We start from the raw sequence: 16,601 nt of genomic DNA, 5'->3' as shown, positions 1-16,601 counted from the left end.
GATACGGTACGATCTTGATACCCTTTACACTAGTATGGATCTTCTCGGCAGTAATTGATGATACCAATAACGAGAATTGATGTCCTCGTTGAGTCATTTCACGACCAATAGCCATAATATTTTCAGCATGACTAAACGACTCATGCGAGTAAGCGACAATTTTAGCTGCAAAAATGCCTTGACAACAGCATAGCATTATTAAGCATAACCATCCATTTACCTTGGCCATTCTATACACTACCAACACCTACTATTTTATACCCTTGCTACAGACTTACAGTAACGAAATAATGAAGTAAAATACGCCATCTATCTCATAGGCCATATTGAAATGGCATAAATGATGGATCCATTGGCGATTTCAATTTGTAACTAACCCTCGGACGGATGCAGCAAGATCGGGAGGAGGATTTGACGGATTCCTTCCTTTGGCAGTATACTGTACAATCCACTAATGCAATTGCTATACTACAGTATAGTCAGTGAACGTATCAAGGTTACTTTTCTTGCTGTTTTCTCACATAGTAGTAGTGGTAAAGGATACATAATACACTACACAGTATAGAATTTTCACTCTTGAATAAGTAGTACCATAAGCCTTCAGAAATTGGTAAGCTGCAGCCTTTAGCATATAAGCGCATCCAGAAATCACAACTGCCTGGAAAACCTTCAAGAATCAGAAAAATCTCGAGCAGAATCAAGAAAAAGATCCTGAAATGAAAGCCTCCGTTACCCCTTTAGCTACAAGTCAACGCCAATTTATTTTAAATGCTATCAAATCTGGCCAGCGCCTTGATAGTCGAAATTTATATGATTACAGGCCGATCAAGTTACAATTTGGTGTCGAATATGGAACTGCTGAAGTTAAGCTCGGTGCTAGTCGAGTTTTGGCTGTCACTACTTGCGAATTAATTCGACCTATTACACGCCCTGAAGAAGGAAGATTACTCTTTAATGTTGAATTATCACCGATGGCATCGCCTCTTAATCATTCTAACGATGTTATCGATCGTAGAATTGCATTAGAACGTCGTTTAGAGCAATGTTTTGTCGAATCTGCAGCCATCGATCTCGAATCGTTATGCGTTATAGCCGGTGAAAAGGTATGGTTTATCCGTGTCGCGATACATGTGTTAGATGATGTTGGCAATATCTTAGATTGCGCTAGCATTGCTGCAATAGCTTCTCTAGCACATTTTCGAAGGCCTCAAGTTACTGTTGTAGGAGAAGATGTAACCATTCATAACCGCAATGAAAAAGATTATATCCCTTTGAACATACATCATATGCCTTTATGCATCACTTTTGCATTTTTCCACGGTAATGGTTGCATGGCAATCGATCCAACTGATCAAGAAGAAGCGGTCATGGAGAGTAAATTAGTCATGGCATTAAATCGACATCGTGAAATTTGTACAATCCAATTTACTGGCGGTGTCACTTTAAAAGTAGACCAGGTTCTACATTGTTGTAATATTGCTTTAACGAAAGCCAATGAAATTATAAAGCTAGTCCAGCGCATGTTAAACGATCCGAATTTGAATATAGATAAGATGGATATAGAAGATGATCATGTCGTAAACACTGAAAACCAAGAGAGTAGAATCGAACTATCAGAATCCATCATTTCAGATAATAGTAAATTTAGTAATGATCAAAAACAAATTCCAGTAGAATCAATGACTGAAAAGGAAGATACCATTATTGTCAAAGATAATTATACAGCTGAAATTGGCCTTGGTGGGTCCTCAACCTGGGAAGTCGCCGATCAAGATGACAGCAACAACAAGGTTATACCTATAGCATATCAGCAAATAGCCCAGCGTGATCAAGACTTGTTTACAAAACAGCAGCAAACATTAGACAAAAAAAGTAATAAGATATCCAACACATCAGATGAGGAAATGAGCGAGAGTGATGAAGACGAAGTGATTATATTACAAGGAAACGATGTCATGATGGAAAGTATAGACAACGACGTCAAATCATCAAAGCGTGGCAAGAAAAACAAATTTCAACGCTGATTGCTAACAAAACTAAATAAGATAGGTAAAAAGCAAGAAATTATACGGCAATTAATTCAAAAGAGCATCTCTTGTTACATTCTAACTTTTCAACTACACTGTCATCTAGTGAGCTATTCTATACCCTGCATATACTGGCCTAGTAAATGCTTTTCCGAGGTTGTAAATAGGGGAAAAATATACGAGTAGATAGCAATCTAATTCATTGATATGTATCATAAGATGATATGTAGAGTGTATTCAAGGTCATTTTCTTCTTTATCGATATTACCGTTAACTACGTACTGTACAGGAATTAAAAAAATTTCGGATTGTATATGACGTTACAGTTATTCATTAAATGATTGCAATGATAATAAAATGACGATAAATCCTATTGGTGAATACTTGAAAGCATTTATTTGGCTATCATGAAGAAGAATATTATTTTTATAGTACGAGTATGCTTACAGATCTATAAACGAAACATTTCCAATTTGCAATATGTTAATAGCAAACAGTTATTTGATCAATCTTATCAATTATTCCACATATAAATTAAACCGAACATTTTAGTAGAGAAGTTAAAGGCCGTATGATGCACATCTGTAAAAATAGCACTGAAGTGCTATCCATGGATCATCTCCAGATACTGCCCATACGTATCAAAATAAATGAAAAAATAAGAATTCTTTTAATTTACCTATATATGGAGATACTGTATCCTGTGACATACTAACTTCTGATAATTAAAAATTGTGTGATTTAGTCGCATTTCTTGATGATGTAGCAATTCTACGGAGGTTGCTACAAGGCACTCTTTAGCTATTAACCCTATTATTAAACTAGGATTGCACGGAGTATACTTCTATTTATTATAATTGTATGGCGTTTCCATACAAGAAATACAAGGGTCTACAGCTTTGTAAATATCACGTAAGGAACACATCCTAAATACTGCATACCAATTATTGTAATTACATGTAAATTACAATATTTATGCCAATGCCAAGAAAGATACTCTGTAAATTCTTCACATAAACTCCATTCGAAACATCCGATATATAAATCAAATCAATGATCAGGTATTCAATATCGCCTTTATTACCAATATCCGCGGTTACATCTTTTAAATACCACTTAATATATATGTTACATACTTGTATATATACGTATGTATGAATAGGAATAATTATATATAATTATTATCATATCTATCTACAATCCAAGAAAAGTTTAGACCAAAAATAATCGATAGTCGCAACAGTAATTTATGCTGTATTCGGTTTAATCTTCACCTTTACCGATTATTTTAAGTTCTGAAGTCATATTCATTTATTACGGTACCGTACTTTAGATATAGAATATTTTTCTTACATAGTTTTTTGGTGACTATAAAGTATTACAAGGTAGGCATTGCGAGGTAAAGCATCGCCATATTGACTATTTTTTCTACATACTCACTTTGAAATTGTTAACATTACGTCAAATCATCAAATATATATATATATATATATTTACAATATAAACAGCTAAACGACTAAATAAATAACCATCAAGGATTAAAAGGTGGCTATAAGCGCGTTCTAAAATGACTATTGAATAATCCTAATTAAAATATCATATCCATAATATATCCATTCGGGCTCAATACTTTGTATCGATTAAATTTTGTACTTTTGCAACCAAAGTTCGTGCTTCATTTAATACCGCATTCATGTTATGTCGTTCTGCCATTTCTTTTCAAAACAAACAAATAAAAAAGTGTGAGTTGCATCGATCAATGAATCCGATCGCTAATAAAATTTTCGTGATACATTTACAAATTTAACTGTTATTATTCTATTAAACTTATGATTAATTTTATAGTTACATACCATTAAAGAACTTTATGATATCCGTAAAATCCATGTTATTATCCAGAATGATATATCTGTGTGTTGCATAAAATAATATTTCTTAATAATTGATATCGAGATAATAAGGGTAATACAGTAGCTCGGACAGGCTAAGTACAGTGATCACTACCTATAATTTTCGACCAATGCTAGAGCAATAAAAAGAACAAAATGTTCAGAAACACAATATCGAGCAGCCCAAATGCATTCCCATACCGAGAAGACATCATCATAAACGAGCTCTGAAATCATATCAACAAATACATATTTAGTAAAATAATTATGGCATATTTAAGCATTTAGACGATCATTGAGAAAATGATAGTGACATTTTCTTGTAGTTTATATATATAATCAATCTTACCTCGTTTAAAATCAAGTAAAAACCAACGGTAACAAAAGTAAAAATGCGTATAATCACCGTTCTGATGCATCAAATCGAACATTTCTGAATCCAATATCTAGCAGATAATTAGCCTGGATTACGCAATTTCAAAATGTATATATATCGCAGCAATGAAGATAACCAACCTGAATTAAAGAGCGCATATTTGCAAAGTGTGTATCCATACCACCACCATGCGGAAAATTTGATGCCATTCGATTCATCAGAAAGCAAAAGCAGCTGTAACTTTTCGGTTCATCATCGAATATTACTAATAATGGCGCAGCCAAATCGCACATTCCCTGTACGTAACCAATATCGAGATGTTCCCAAACAAAGCTATAAATTATAATCAATCATATGGAAGTAATTATTACTTCATTAACTCGGATATGATGCATAACATTTCAAACAATAAGAATAACTAGTTGATATCACCCTCGAAAGAAGCTTGGTTTTGTTATACTAACCTGCACATTATATTTCTTAATTTTTGTAAATTATTATGCTGATTATTGGGGGTAAAATACCAATAATTACGATCGCAACGCATTACATCCTTATCGATACGGTGCAAATTGCTAGAAAATATTTCCAAAACTTCCGACTAAAAGCAATCACAAATGAAATTAATCAATCCATATAGCATAAATACGACAATATAAATATTTCATAGTAGACATAAATCTTCTTTTCTGGTAATGATAACTGTAAAATGGAATATTAACGTCCACATTGACTATACTTACATTGAAAGAACCATTTGACGAAACGCTAACCCTTTCAAAAGAGCTGCTGCCTTTCCTTAGCAGTTTCACCTTTTTCTTAAAGCTATCTCCTTTACTTATTGTTGCATTATCTCTACTTTCGCTCGATGACATTCCGTTAGATTTGTTGTCAACCGATCCGAATGCACTATCAATTTCACTTCTATCGAGGGTATCAATACTAATGCTTGAATAACAATCAGAGTAGGGATCAAATTTGCTTAAAGATCTTGCATCAGCTTCATCTATTTCCTGATTTAAATCATTGGTACCATTAATTTCTAATGGACAATACAAAATTAACAGAAACGTAAAAATCAGATAAAATTGCAAATTTGCACTTTTACAATATAAAATGCAATAAAGCCACTAAATAATTTACTTCTATCATTATTGAAAATACCTTTATACTCTAACGACGAACTATCGTTATCTTGATCCATAAATATATCATCTTTGCCTTTTTCTTTACCTAACAAATAAGTCTCACAAGCTTGCCATTCATCTAAAATACGCCGGAAGGATTTTTCTGATGCTTTATCAATCATTTCTCTCTCATCTTCAGTTAATCCTACTTTGTAATGTCCAAGTAAGTAAGGCCACACCTTTAATTACAATTAGAGACAATCAACATAAAATCGGCATAGTAAAATATTGTAAAGTTAAGAATTTCATTAAAGGTTACTAAGGGTTTGTTTTACCTCCTTCCTTATACTATGTTCAACCCCTCCAAAGTAAGTGAGTTTCATGATTTCTTCTTCATCCTTGACCTATATGTCGACGTTTAAAAATGTAGCCAAGGCAAAATTTTTCAAAGTTTCGAATTATAGGACACTTCATTATACGTCGTTCTGATTAAGTACTAGCTTATATTATAATTTTTAACTTACCTTTCCGGAGCTATTCAGTTCTTTCCATACTTTTTCGGTGATACCAGCTGAGGTATTTGATGTTTGCGTTATAGAAATATTTTTTTCATGTACCAGCCCTGATAAATGGATTCTTACGGTTGATAGATGGCGACAGTAAGCGAGCCCTATTAAATCACAAAGTATGTATTTTAAAATCGGTCTATTAATAAAACTATGTAATACTTCTATATTGTTTATCTGGTCCTTACATCCATAGAAAGCTCGTGAAAGTAACTGAACTCTCATGCTATCGCATAGGGACTTTATTGATTGCCTAAAATAAAAATATCCGATATTTTTCCGATTTAGTCATACACAAGATATAAAAGTATATATATTTTATGCCCATTTGAACTTAACATTTATACTTACTTATCCGAAGAAGCCTGAAGATTATGTTCAGAAGTTGAATACATGTTTGCAAAAGGTTCTGCAGGTACATCTTTTACTTCTTCAGCATGCTTTTCTCTCAATAGCTTTGCAGCTGCTCTCCTTCGAGATAGCTCTATTTATAAACATATACCATTTCAAATGCAGATTTTGATAAAAAGTAGAAATATAGCATCAGTAAATTTAATATTTTGTTGTTTCTCAAACTACTAGGATAGTTCCTTGGTAGAAAATTTAAAAACTGAAACGAACTTACTAGTTTTTTTGGTTTCATTTGTAGTAATTATGCGAAACACAAAATTCATTAGTCCATCAGATCCCTTATCAGATGAGAGTTCTTTCAACAACCCTGAATAATCATCGCTGTTGATTCTGTCTTTGTTTTTTGCAGCAAATTTGCTGCTTCTCTTAGATCGTAAACCCCCACGTTTCTTTGTAAATAGCGGTGGATCAAATTTTCCATAGGGTAGAATGCCACTCTCCAAGCAAGACAAAAATGACAGCATCGCACCACCCTTTGGAAAAATAAACGGTTTATATTGCACTCCATCAAATCCAACCAAAATAACGGAGTTTTTATTGTTACCTAATACATTGATAAGCGAGAAGTAGAAATGATTAGCCCTTCAATTTAGAGAAGTGCTTTATATGCGAAACAATATATATACAACCTTGCAACTTAACTTTAGTAACTTACTTTGATGTACATGAAGGTAAATGATTTGACTAAAATCAATTGTCATAGCATATTCCCACAAAATACTGAAAATAAATTCCGAATTAGTATGAGACTTTATGAAAAATTGTGCACTACGTTTAGTAAACAAAATACGTTCTTTTACGATATTGTTCGTCAATGATATTATATTGTATGGTTTACTTTTCGTTATATTTCTCGCCAGCATTCATTAGCTGATTCGGAGTCCATTTCAGCAGCAAGTGAAGGTCTGTTTTGTGCAGTGATAAATATCCGGCAACAGGTTCCATACCATCTTTCTGTAGGTTTAGCAATAAATGAAAAATTGCTTAAAAAGCAAATAAAATTCCTGGGATTCCTATATTCATGTCACATACCGGCTGAGCAAGGACATTGTTTTTGCCGTACAGTAATGTTGCAGAACCGTTCTGGTGCATCGATTCTACATGATCTCTCGCGGAATATTTTGATCGAATATCATCCACAGATATTGCGCTATTCATCTAAAATATTTATATACAGACGAATTAAAATATGCAGAAACACTATACAAATTATAATTAAATTAACCGACAATATATACTCGTAACTATAATCCATGAAGGTTTTCAATGATTAGATGATACATTACCTTTCCTAGTGTAGGTTTCGTTTGGGAGTTCATCCTGGAGAACGATTCTGTAGAATGAATTCTAATTATTTTATAAACAGAAGGAAAAGTATACAAGTGTTAGTTATTACTGATTTCTGTTATGTAAATAGAATAAATTAAATGGTAATGCATGATGTCTACAGTTTCTATTGTGTCTACCTATCACGTTTAACTAGTTCTTCAGCAGATGGATCAGACCATACATTATCAGGAGTTTTCATACGAGTAAATTCAAGAGCGCATACACCGACTGTTATTTTAATATGCGAAATGATACTGATTAGTATGTAGCATATACTGTATATTACAATATCGCTTTTACATAAGAAATACATTATGATATCAGGCATATTAAATGCTTACCAATCAAGTTAACAAGTAAAGGGCCATCAACCGTGTGCAGCATCAAAGCTTCACTTTCATAGAATTTGCTAATATATTACGAAATAAGTGTTAATCTTGTATCATCAGCGCTAATATTTACGTCTTTGATATCTTTGATTTACTTTTAATTTTACAACATGCGAATCATTACGATCAATATAGCCAAGCCTATATTTCATGATATACAGTACGTACAGTTTTGAGTACATTACTATCTAGGCAATCTTATTCTATTTTATAGGTATTTTTATGAGGTATTTATGCCCGATTAAGTACTATCATTGCAATGCTGTTGATTCTAATACCTTGATACTCTCATTAATTCTTCTATAATTGGAATTAATTTCCTTTCCATCAGAGCTATCAAAATCCATCGATGCTTAGCCAGAGCTGGATGAATATGTGAAACACTTTTTTGTTTTTCGGAAATTTTACGCCTGGATTGGCTTAAGCTTGAATCACTTCTACCTCTGAAGCCCCCATCTTCCATATAACTCTTTTCTAGTAAGTTTGCAGCAAGCTGACTGTTCTTGCTAAGCTTTACTAACAGAGCATGTGATGATAGATTCCTTAGCCAACCGCCAGCTCTTTTCTTCAAGCCGTGAATTAGACAATTTTCAATACATTCTATCAAATTAATTGAATGCATTTAGACGAAAACTTTGTAAACTTTATCTAGGATATCATAACTTCTTTTGATAGAGACAGAAATTTGATGCTGCAATAGTCTTTCACTGGCTATATCCCAGTTTATACAATGCCGTATTTCATATCTATATGCGCATAATATAATAAACTCCTAATACAGCAAACAATTGTGGAGTAAAAAACTCAATTTTCAACAGCTTTGATGCATTTTCGATATGAACTGATGTACACGAGAATGAAAACACTGATACAATTCTAAATAGTCATATGTAACAGTAATATTAAGATGATCTCATCTATTTATTCTGATCATCAAGCTCTTGGTTTAGTTACTCTAATCTTAAATGTATAAATGATGGACAAAGCCCAAAGTACCGTATACGTATACTGTATAATGTATAGTATTATTCAAGATTTTCTGTAACAATAACAAATTCTCGACGTTCTTTTTAAAGGAATAAACCAATAATAGATTATACTTTATCGAGTGTTATACGTATACTTGATTATTATGACGACTAAATCCAAAGCGTTCACTATTACCAAGGACTACTATAGAACTTGTCAACATTATAGCACTGCACTCGCAAAGTCAAGCTATCTTACGCTTTATTCATCAAGTATGTTATACTTCATCATCATTACAACTGCATCCAAAACGTCCACTATTACCGTGCTATAGAACTTGAGCATTATAGCACTGCGCTTGCATAGTAAAGCTATCATACGCTCTATTATGAAGGCAATGAGAATACTATGATAAATACAGAATTTTTTTTCTTATTTTTGGCTAATTAAGGCAAATGAAGGAAAAGCTGTTACTTTCGTCTATGTATTGTTCAGAGCAGAGAAAAATTAATGCTATGTATGATGAAGAAAAAATGTAGGAAGATCAAAGCTGTAAACAGAGCATAATTAGCTATTCTACAAAGTACAATCAACATTTACACAGAATAAATCCCCCAATGTACTGTAGTACTGTTGTTTGATTGATAATATTGGATAAGAGTTAATTCTACTGAATAGTACGATTACCTACAATAATTATATTATACTCGCATGTAATTATTCGTGAACAAGATTCAATCTCTGTCAGTTATCCACCCATTCTTATTAGCAACCCAAAAATACAAAATTATTACAAGACCTACAAACATCATTCCCCATTTAATATAATTTACGCTTTTCTGTTAGCGTCCTCACATAATTACATTAAGTAACAGGTAATCATGAAGGTAATAGTGCTATACGACGTTACGCGTAGATTAATATAGAAATCCTAAACCACATATTTCCGTCGAGATTTGTCACTGTGAGCAAGACCAACCCTTAGTAAACGCAAAGTATCTGCATGATTTGGTCACTAAAACGACTAGTCATGATACCATCTAGAACTTAATATATTTGCGCGGTATATAATTAGCTACAAATTTTTATGTATGCATAGCAACTGTAACAAGAATAAGCTACAGTTTAGATCATCAACATGTCGAATACACCAACGATTTAGACGGATTCCAATTCAAATCAAGAAAGTTATAATATTTCACGGCGGGAAGAGAATTTAATTTGAAGGACCTAATCTTAAGTACTGTGTCTATTCTATCAGTTCAACTTTGCTCAAAGATCCAGTCATCACTCAGGTACCGAAGAAATAGCTTAAAATTAAGAACAGTCAATCGTATTTCACGGCAGAAAGAGATCTTCATTCGGAGGGCCTATTTTTACGTCCTGTGCGTATTCTATCAATTTAACTTGGCTTCAAGATTCATTCATCACCCTAGGGCCATAGAAACAGCTTCTTGTTCTCTCTCATCTATCCAAACCAACGAATACTCATAGCCCTGGTTACTATCATAGTTCATGATGATAAGTAACTAATCAAAACTTGACAAAAAATAATCATCTACGCATACATTAGCGATGGTGATAAGTAACTAATTACAACTTGACATAAATAATCCTCTAGGTATATATTAGCCAGTAAATACGGGATTCGTTTTTGTTTGATATTCTGTACACACACTACAGATCGCATAGTACTGACAATACTTATTTATTTTGAAAATTTTAAAAATTTAATAACTGTTAAATCAATAATCATTCATTTGAACTATTTCAGAAAGCGTAAGAATACTCCGTGTAACCGTTTACTTATAAAGCGTCGCTGTGCAATACAGTCAATATTCGTATAACATAATATACGTCGGTAGAGATTGATAAAAAGCTTTTAGGCTAATCAATATGGAGTCAATATCATCATTAAGGGAGATATAAAGCCTGCAGTTGATTACTTCCTGCGTAAAATTAGATTGTCTGTTTCTCAATACAGTATACTATACAAAATCTATTTTTTTTCTAATGTAGTCAAAAAGTCACAGCTGTCATTCGAAAACGAACAGTTGCATATTTACGTTAATAGATAGGGTTGATTGCCTTAAATTAATTTATGGCTATCCTTGTAATTATTCTTGGACAATCAATTCTAAACTAAAATAATAGGATGTAACCCTTAAGCCGAACTCATCATCTCAACTGAACCAAGGTTAAAAGGGTAATAATGTGTAGGCTAATGTCGTTTAGCCAATCTTGTAATTGCCGATAATACGAGTCGATTACCCCCATACATTATTATTATGATTAACTTTACTTCATTAATGTCTACTGTCCATGATGTTAACATTCAGTATGAAGGTACGCTAGCAATGTTAACAAATATCCATCGGGAATCAACACTCAAGTTACTCTACTTACCGAGAAGTCTATAGTCACACATAGACATTAAACATGCTAGCAAAGGATATTTGATATTCAAGTATACAGCGACAATTGGCATGATTTAACCGGTAGATCATATCTACCACAAGTTCAGATTGCCTATACAAAAAGCGTGTGATTGTAATAGTCCATGCACGAGATTCTACTCCATCTACAACACTGTCGTAGATCAAAGAATCAATAATGCTATATACGTAATTTGTACTTCCTGTTGGGCTATCATTTTTTCTTTACTCCATTGTACCATCTGCTACGCCTGTCTACAGACCAAATTCAATTCACTTCATTGATATGAATTATTAAAATTGACGTAAACTATTTTTATGCTACTTTGATGCTTGATAGGATAAGTAAAAAAGATGAAGGATATACGTATTATTTCAACTGTAATCAATCGGATTGGATACATCATCTCTAAAATCATAAAATGATAGTCCATGTACTTTACACATTAAAGAAGGTAATGCATCCTAACCTATTGTACTCTGCTTTTATTCTTGCTAAACTGTTTCCATTCGGTTAGAGAGGACTGTCTTATTGTATTATTACACATAAACGATACACTAATTTAGTGTTATTAGGCATATATTATACACTTTTTGTGATGTCCATTATTACTGTAGAAAGGCAAAACATGGCATTTCATAGACCCTGGTATACACTGAAAAAATGTAGTGTTATTAGCCATATACTGTACACTTTTTGTGATGTCCATTATTACTGTAGAAAGGCAAAACATGGCATTTCATAGACCCTGGTATACACTGAAAAAATGTAGTGTTATAAGGCATATACTGTACACTTTTTGTGACATCCATTATTACTGTAGAAAGGCAAAACATGGCATTTCATAGACCCTGGTATACACTGAAAAAATGTAGTGTTATTAGCCATATACTGTACACTTTTTGTGATGTCCATTATTACTGTAGAAAGGCAAAACATGGCATTTCATAGACCCTGGTATACACTGAAAAAATGTAGTGTTATTAGGCATATACTGTACACTTTTTGTGACATCCATTATTACTGTAGAAAGGCAAAACATGGCATTTCATAGACCCTGGTATACACTGAAAAAATGTAGTGTTATTAGGCATATATTATACACTTTTCGTGACATCCATTATTACTCTAGAAAGGCAAAACATCGCATTTCATAGACCCTGGTAAACACTGAAAAAATTAAGTATTGTACAATAATATCAGTAATCGATCAGCATTTTGGGGGGAAATCATCACCGAGGGTTTATCGTTGGCGTTTTGTTGTTTAATTCTGCACAGTGGAGTAGACTGCAGTGTACTTTTCTTGTTTTTCCTTTCTAATCGTACTTGCTTATGGTTTGTATAATTATATTGCATTTCATTGTGTCTACGATGCCATTCTTTCTCGTATTGATCCATGTGAATAATATTGGAATAGGTGGCCCTTAAGTAATCTAAACACCACCGATATCGATGACAGATTGTCTAGAGTTTGGAGTTACTAGCACAAATAGTTAAACTGAAAAATGATATCCACTACCTAGACTTGTGAAGTATACTGTCAAATCAATTTTCTCTAAAAGTCTTCCTTCCTATTCTCATTTGCCACGACTAAGTACACTGTACAAGTGGAAGAGGATGATAGATAGCCATTAAACCGTTTTCACTACTCAGTTACATAGCTATCCATTGTACAATGTATAGATTATTATCGATCAAAGACTGCCTACGATATTCTATTACTAGAATTACATGAGAAAAGCTTTATGTCAACATTTTTTACTACTATAATCCATCACCAGTAACTTGCTTCGTGTCAAAAGCTTGTGTCAACGTTTTTACTACTTTAGTCCATCACCAGTAACTTGCTTCGTGTCAAAAGCTTGTGTCAACGTTTTTACTACTTTAGTCCATCACCACTAACTTGCTTCGTGTCAAAAACTTGTGTCAACGTTTTTACTACTTTAGTCCATCACCAGTAACTTGCTTCGTGTCAACGTTTTTACTACTTTAGTCCACCACCACTAACTTGCTTCGTGTCAAAAACTTGTGTCAACGTTTTTACTACTTTAGTCCATCACCACTAACTTGCTTCGTATCAAAAACTTACGTCAACGCTTTTACTACTTTAACCCATCACCACTAACTTGCTTCTCTAGTCGAGAATTCTACGCCACCAGACCGATAATAATTTAATTGACTACATACTGGGGATAGCAATCAGGTTTAGCGCACATTGATTACTGTACTGTGAATTTTAGCCAACGGTAGCGATTCATTAAGCCATGGACTACTCAAAAAATAAAAATCGTTTTTATTAGCGGTCCATGATGAAGCCTTGCCCGTGGTCTTTTGATAGTGTCATGGCGTGACATCAAAACAAAAGTAAAATTTAATAAGGCATGCAGGTATGGGAGATATGAGTAATCTGCCTATCCGTATCTATGTCCTTTCTATCAATTTGTCAAGATTGAACATGGATAATCCATTAGCGTAATATACTACAGACTGATATCTTCATTAAGCACTTCAAACCCCAGGAGGCAAATTAAATCCATGTGCAATTCATTTGAAAAGGGGAACAAAAAGAAGTGCAATAATGTGAAATCAATCAAGCAACGCTAGAAAGCACAATCTGAATAATTGAATAGGATTCTAATCTCAGAGATTGTCAAGTCTTCAAATCGTTCTCATGCTGGCCATTTGGAATCATTTTAGCAGTCAATGACAACAGACCATTTTTATTCAGCATACGGACACAAGCATGGACGTATGGCCAGTCAACAATAAAAGTGATTTTAAATTCTTGGCCATACCCATACTGTTTAGACAATCCGTAGAGCCGTTTCGTTGTGGCGATCTCTTTCTGACTTGAAAGGCAGGAAGTCCTTCCGTGTTCAATAGTATCCGATCACGAAGGTATCCACAACACACTTTCAATTCTCAGTCGACTGTGTGAGAAATGTGTATCCCCCCGACGATCGCAACTAATCTTGTACTCAGTATATCAACTACGATCGTTCTCGATCCGCAAAAAGTTTGCACTTTAAGATCGAAAAAATGTGATTGACTGTACTGGTAAGTCCAGCGTGTGTATACCATCATTTGATGATGAATTTGAACGACATGAATAAAAGGAATTGGATGATTTGCATTCCAAAAAACTATCGCCAATAACACTATCACTTACTGCAAAAGGTGATCACCGTTCCACTGTCTTCGTGTATAAATTTTTTAGTTACAGCCTCTTCCATCAGCTGTTTCACCTACATTATGTAAGAAAAGTTGGTAAAATAATAATCAATATTCAAATAAAGAATATCATGATACAAAACAAACAATGGCCAAACACATTTTAATGTATTTTTAAAATGTTCATGACGGCAGAAAAAAATCATTGAAAAAAAAATCACGGTACAATTAGATAAGTGCTTGTACATGATGGATAGAGAAAGAGGAATAATTTGAAAAGAGATTATGATTATTATTACAGTGGCTTGATCTACTGTCTTTCATCCTTGTCGATAATTATGATTGATTCAAGTAACATGGATGATCAAATTGTTGGTACAATTCGCTTCGACCCAACTTTCGATTAGCGTGACAAATGATTTGGAAGAGTAACTTAACGGGCGATGAAATAACAATTATTTAGACATCAATCGATTGAGTCTCTATCGTATTTTTGTACCTTCATCGTCTGTTATGATCTATAATCAATACAAGTAGACTACGATGTTGATGTTCACAATCCTGTCATCAAGGCAAAGGTATGAAACTACATGGTGTACCTTGCTACGCTTTGATGAAAGATCTTGTAGTGAAATCGATGCAATAGCTGACTACATCAACCATTTGTACTACTAGTAATGCTAATCAACAAACTATCCTAGGAATAGACCATTAAAATACTGAATCCAACAAAATCAACCATAGTACAAACTGCATGCGATTGAAACTGACAAAAACGACTTTTAATTCAGTCATTTCCTTGTTGTACAAGTGTGTCGCTTTGGTGAACATGGAATAGCATAGCGCTACTACTGCAAATCCATAGTCAATGAAAGTACTGTATATCTCTTGTCAACAATCTACTTGTATGGAAGCGATTGATGCTACCGCTCTAAATTGTCAAGTATTGGCTGATGACATAAAGTGCTAAAATTGGAATGGATATCATCGGCCTCCTTGTACGTTCCATCCTAATGGATATCATCGGCCTCCTTGTACGTTCCATCCTAATGGATATCATCGGCCTCCTTGTACGTTCCATCCTAATCGATATCATCGGCCTCCTTGTACGTTCCATCCTAATGGATATCATCGGCCTCCTTGTACGTTCCATCCTAATCGATATCATCGGCCTCCTTGTACGTTCCATCCTAATGGATATCATCGGCCTCCTTGTACGTTCCATCCTAATCGATATCATCGGCCTCCTTGTACGTTCCATCCTAATCGATATCATCGGCCTCCTTGTACGTTCCATCCTAATCCATATCGTTGTCCCCCTTGTCCGTTGAATCCTAATCCATATCGTTGTCCTCCTTGTCCGTTCAATCGTAATCCATATCCTCCTCCTTGTACGTTGAATCCTCATCCATATCATCGTCCTCCTTGTACGTTCAATCTCAATCCATATCCTCCTCCTCTTCCTTGTACGTTCAATCTCAATCCCTATCCTCCTCCTCCTTGTACGTTCCATCTCCATCCCTATCGTCGTCTATGGTATTGCTAGCGTAGAATTGTATTTTCATCCTATTGACTTACCGCTTTTTTCACATTATTAAGCAACTCTTGGCGAGTTTTATATTCGGTGACTACGCGAGACATGATAACCGTTGTTTTCAATGGCAGTAGTCGATAGATTGGCGATCGGTGGCAACTTTCTGATCTTGTGCGTGCTATGAGTGCAGTGCAAATGAAGAACAACAGATTGATGTGGCTGCAATAAGGGTTTTGCAGTAGTCATAGTCCGTGGACTATTGAATTGAGCGCTATTCTCTCTACCCGCCGAGTACTGTGTTACATTCACTATTGCTGATGGTGATGGCAGGTATTGGATTTAGCAATACCCAATGGCGAGCATACGGCCATCATCAA

The 16,601-nt window shown here is 34.2% G+C and overlaps 2 protein-coding genes across 2 annotated transcripts; one reads left to right on the top strand and one right to left on the bottom strand.

The window, feature by feature from the left end:
* Positions 1–731: 731 nt before the first annotated feature.
* TRIADDRAFT_14906 (uncharacterized protein) lies at positions 732–1,532 on the top strand (the record flags this gene model as incomplete). Its single annotated transcript, XM_002113604.1, has 1 exon — positions 732–1,532. A coding segment is annotated over one exon (801 nt), but the record flags the coding sequence as incomplete, so codon positions are not given.
* A 2,118-nt stretch (positions 1,533–3,650) lies between these two features.
* On the bottom strand, positions 3,651–8,736 carry TRIADDRAFT_57273 (uncharacterized protein; the record flags this gene model as incomplete). The annotated part of the gene is made up of 20 exons (XM_002113246.1): positions 3,651–3,742; positions 3,881–3,936; positions 4,032–4,143; positions 4,266–4,362; positions 4,433–4,625; positions 4,757–4,893; positions 5,036–5,334; positions 5,457–5,658; positions 5,755–5,823; positions 5,944–6,089; positions 6,174–6,238; positions 6,337–6,469; positions 6,611–6,940; positions 7,052–7,116; positions 7,235–7,350; positions 7,429–7,554; positions 7,683–7,743; positions 7,863–7,953; positions 8,067–8,134; positions 8,393–8,736. The coding sequence occupies 20 exons, from the start codon at positions 8,734–8,736 to the stop codon at positions 3,651–3,653; spliced, it is 2,802 nt and encodes a 933-aa protein (XP_002113282.1).
* Positions 8,737–16,601: the final 7,865 nt, after the last annotated feature.

The sequence above is a fragment of the Trichoplax adhaerens genome, genomic scaffold (assembly GCF_000150275.1).
Source record: "Trichoplax adhaerens TRIADscaffold_6 genomic scaffold, whole genome shotgun sequence".
In the NCBI taxonomy this organism is placed as follows: domain Eukaryota; kingdom Metazoa; phylum Placozoa; class Uniplacotomia; order Trichoplacea; family Trichoplacidae; genus Trichoplax; species Trichoplax adhaerens.
The sequence above is the reverse complement of the archived record's forward strand: the minus strand, read 5'-3'. Positions and strand labels throughout refer to the sequence as shown.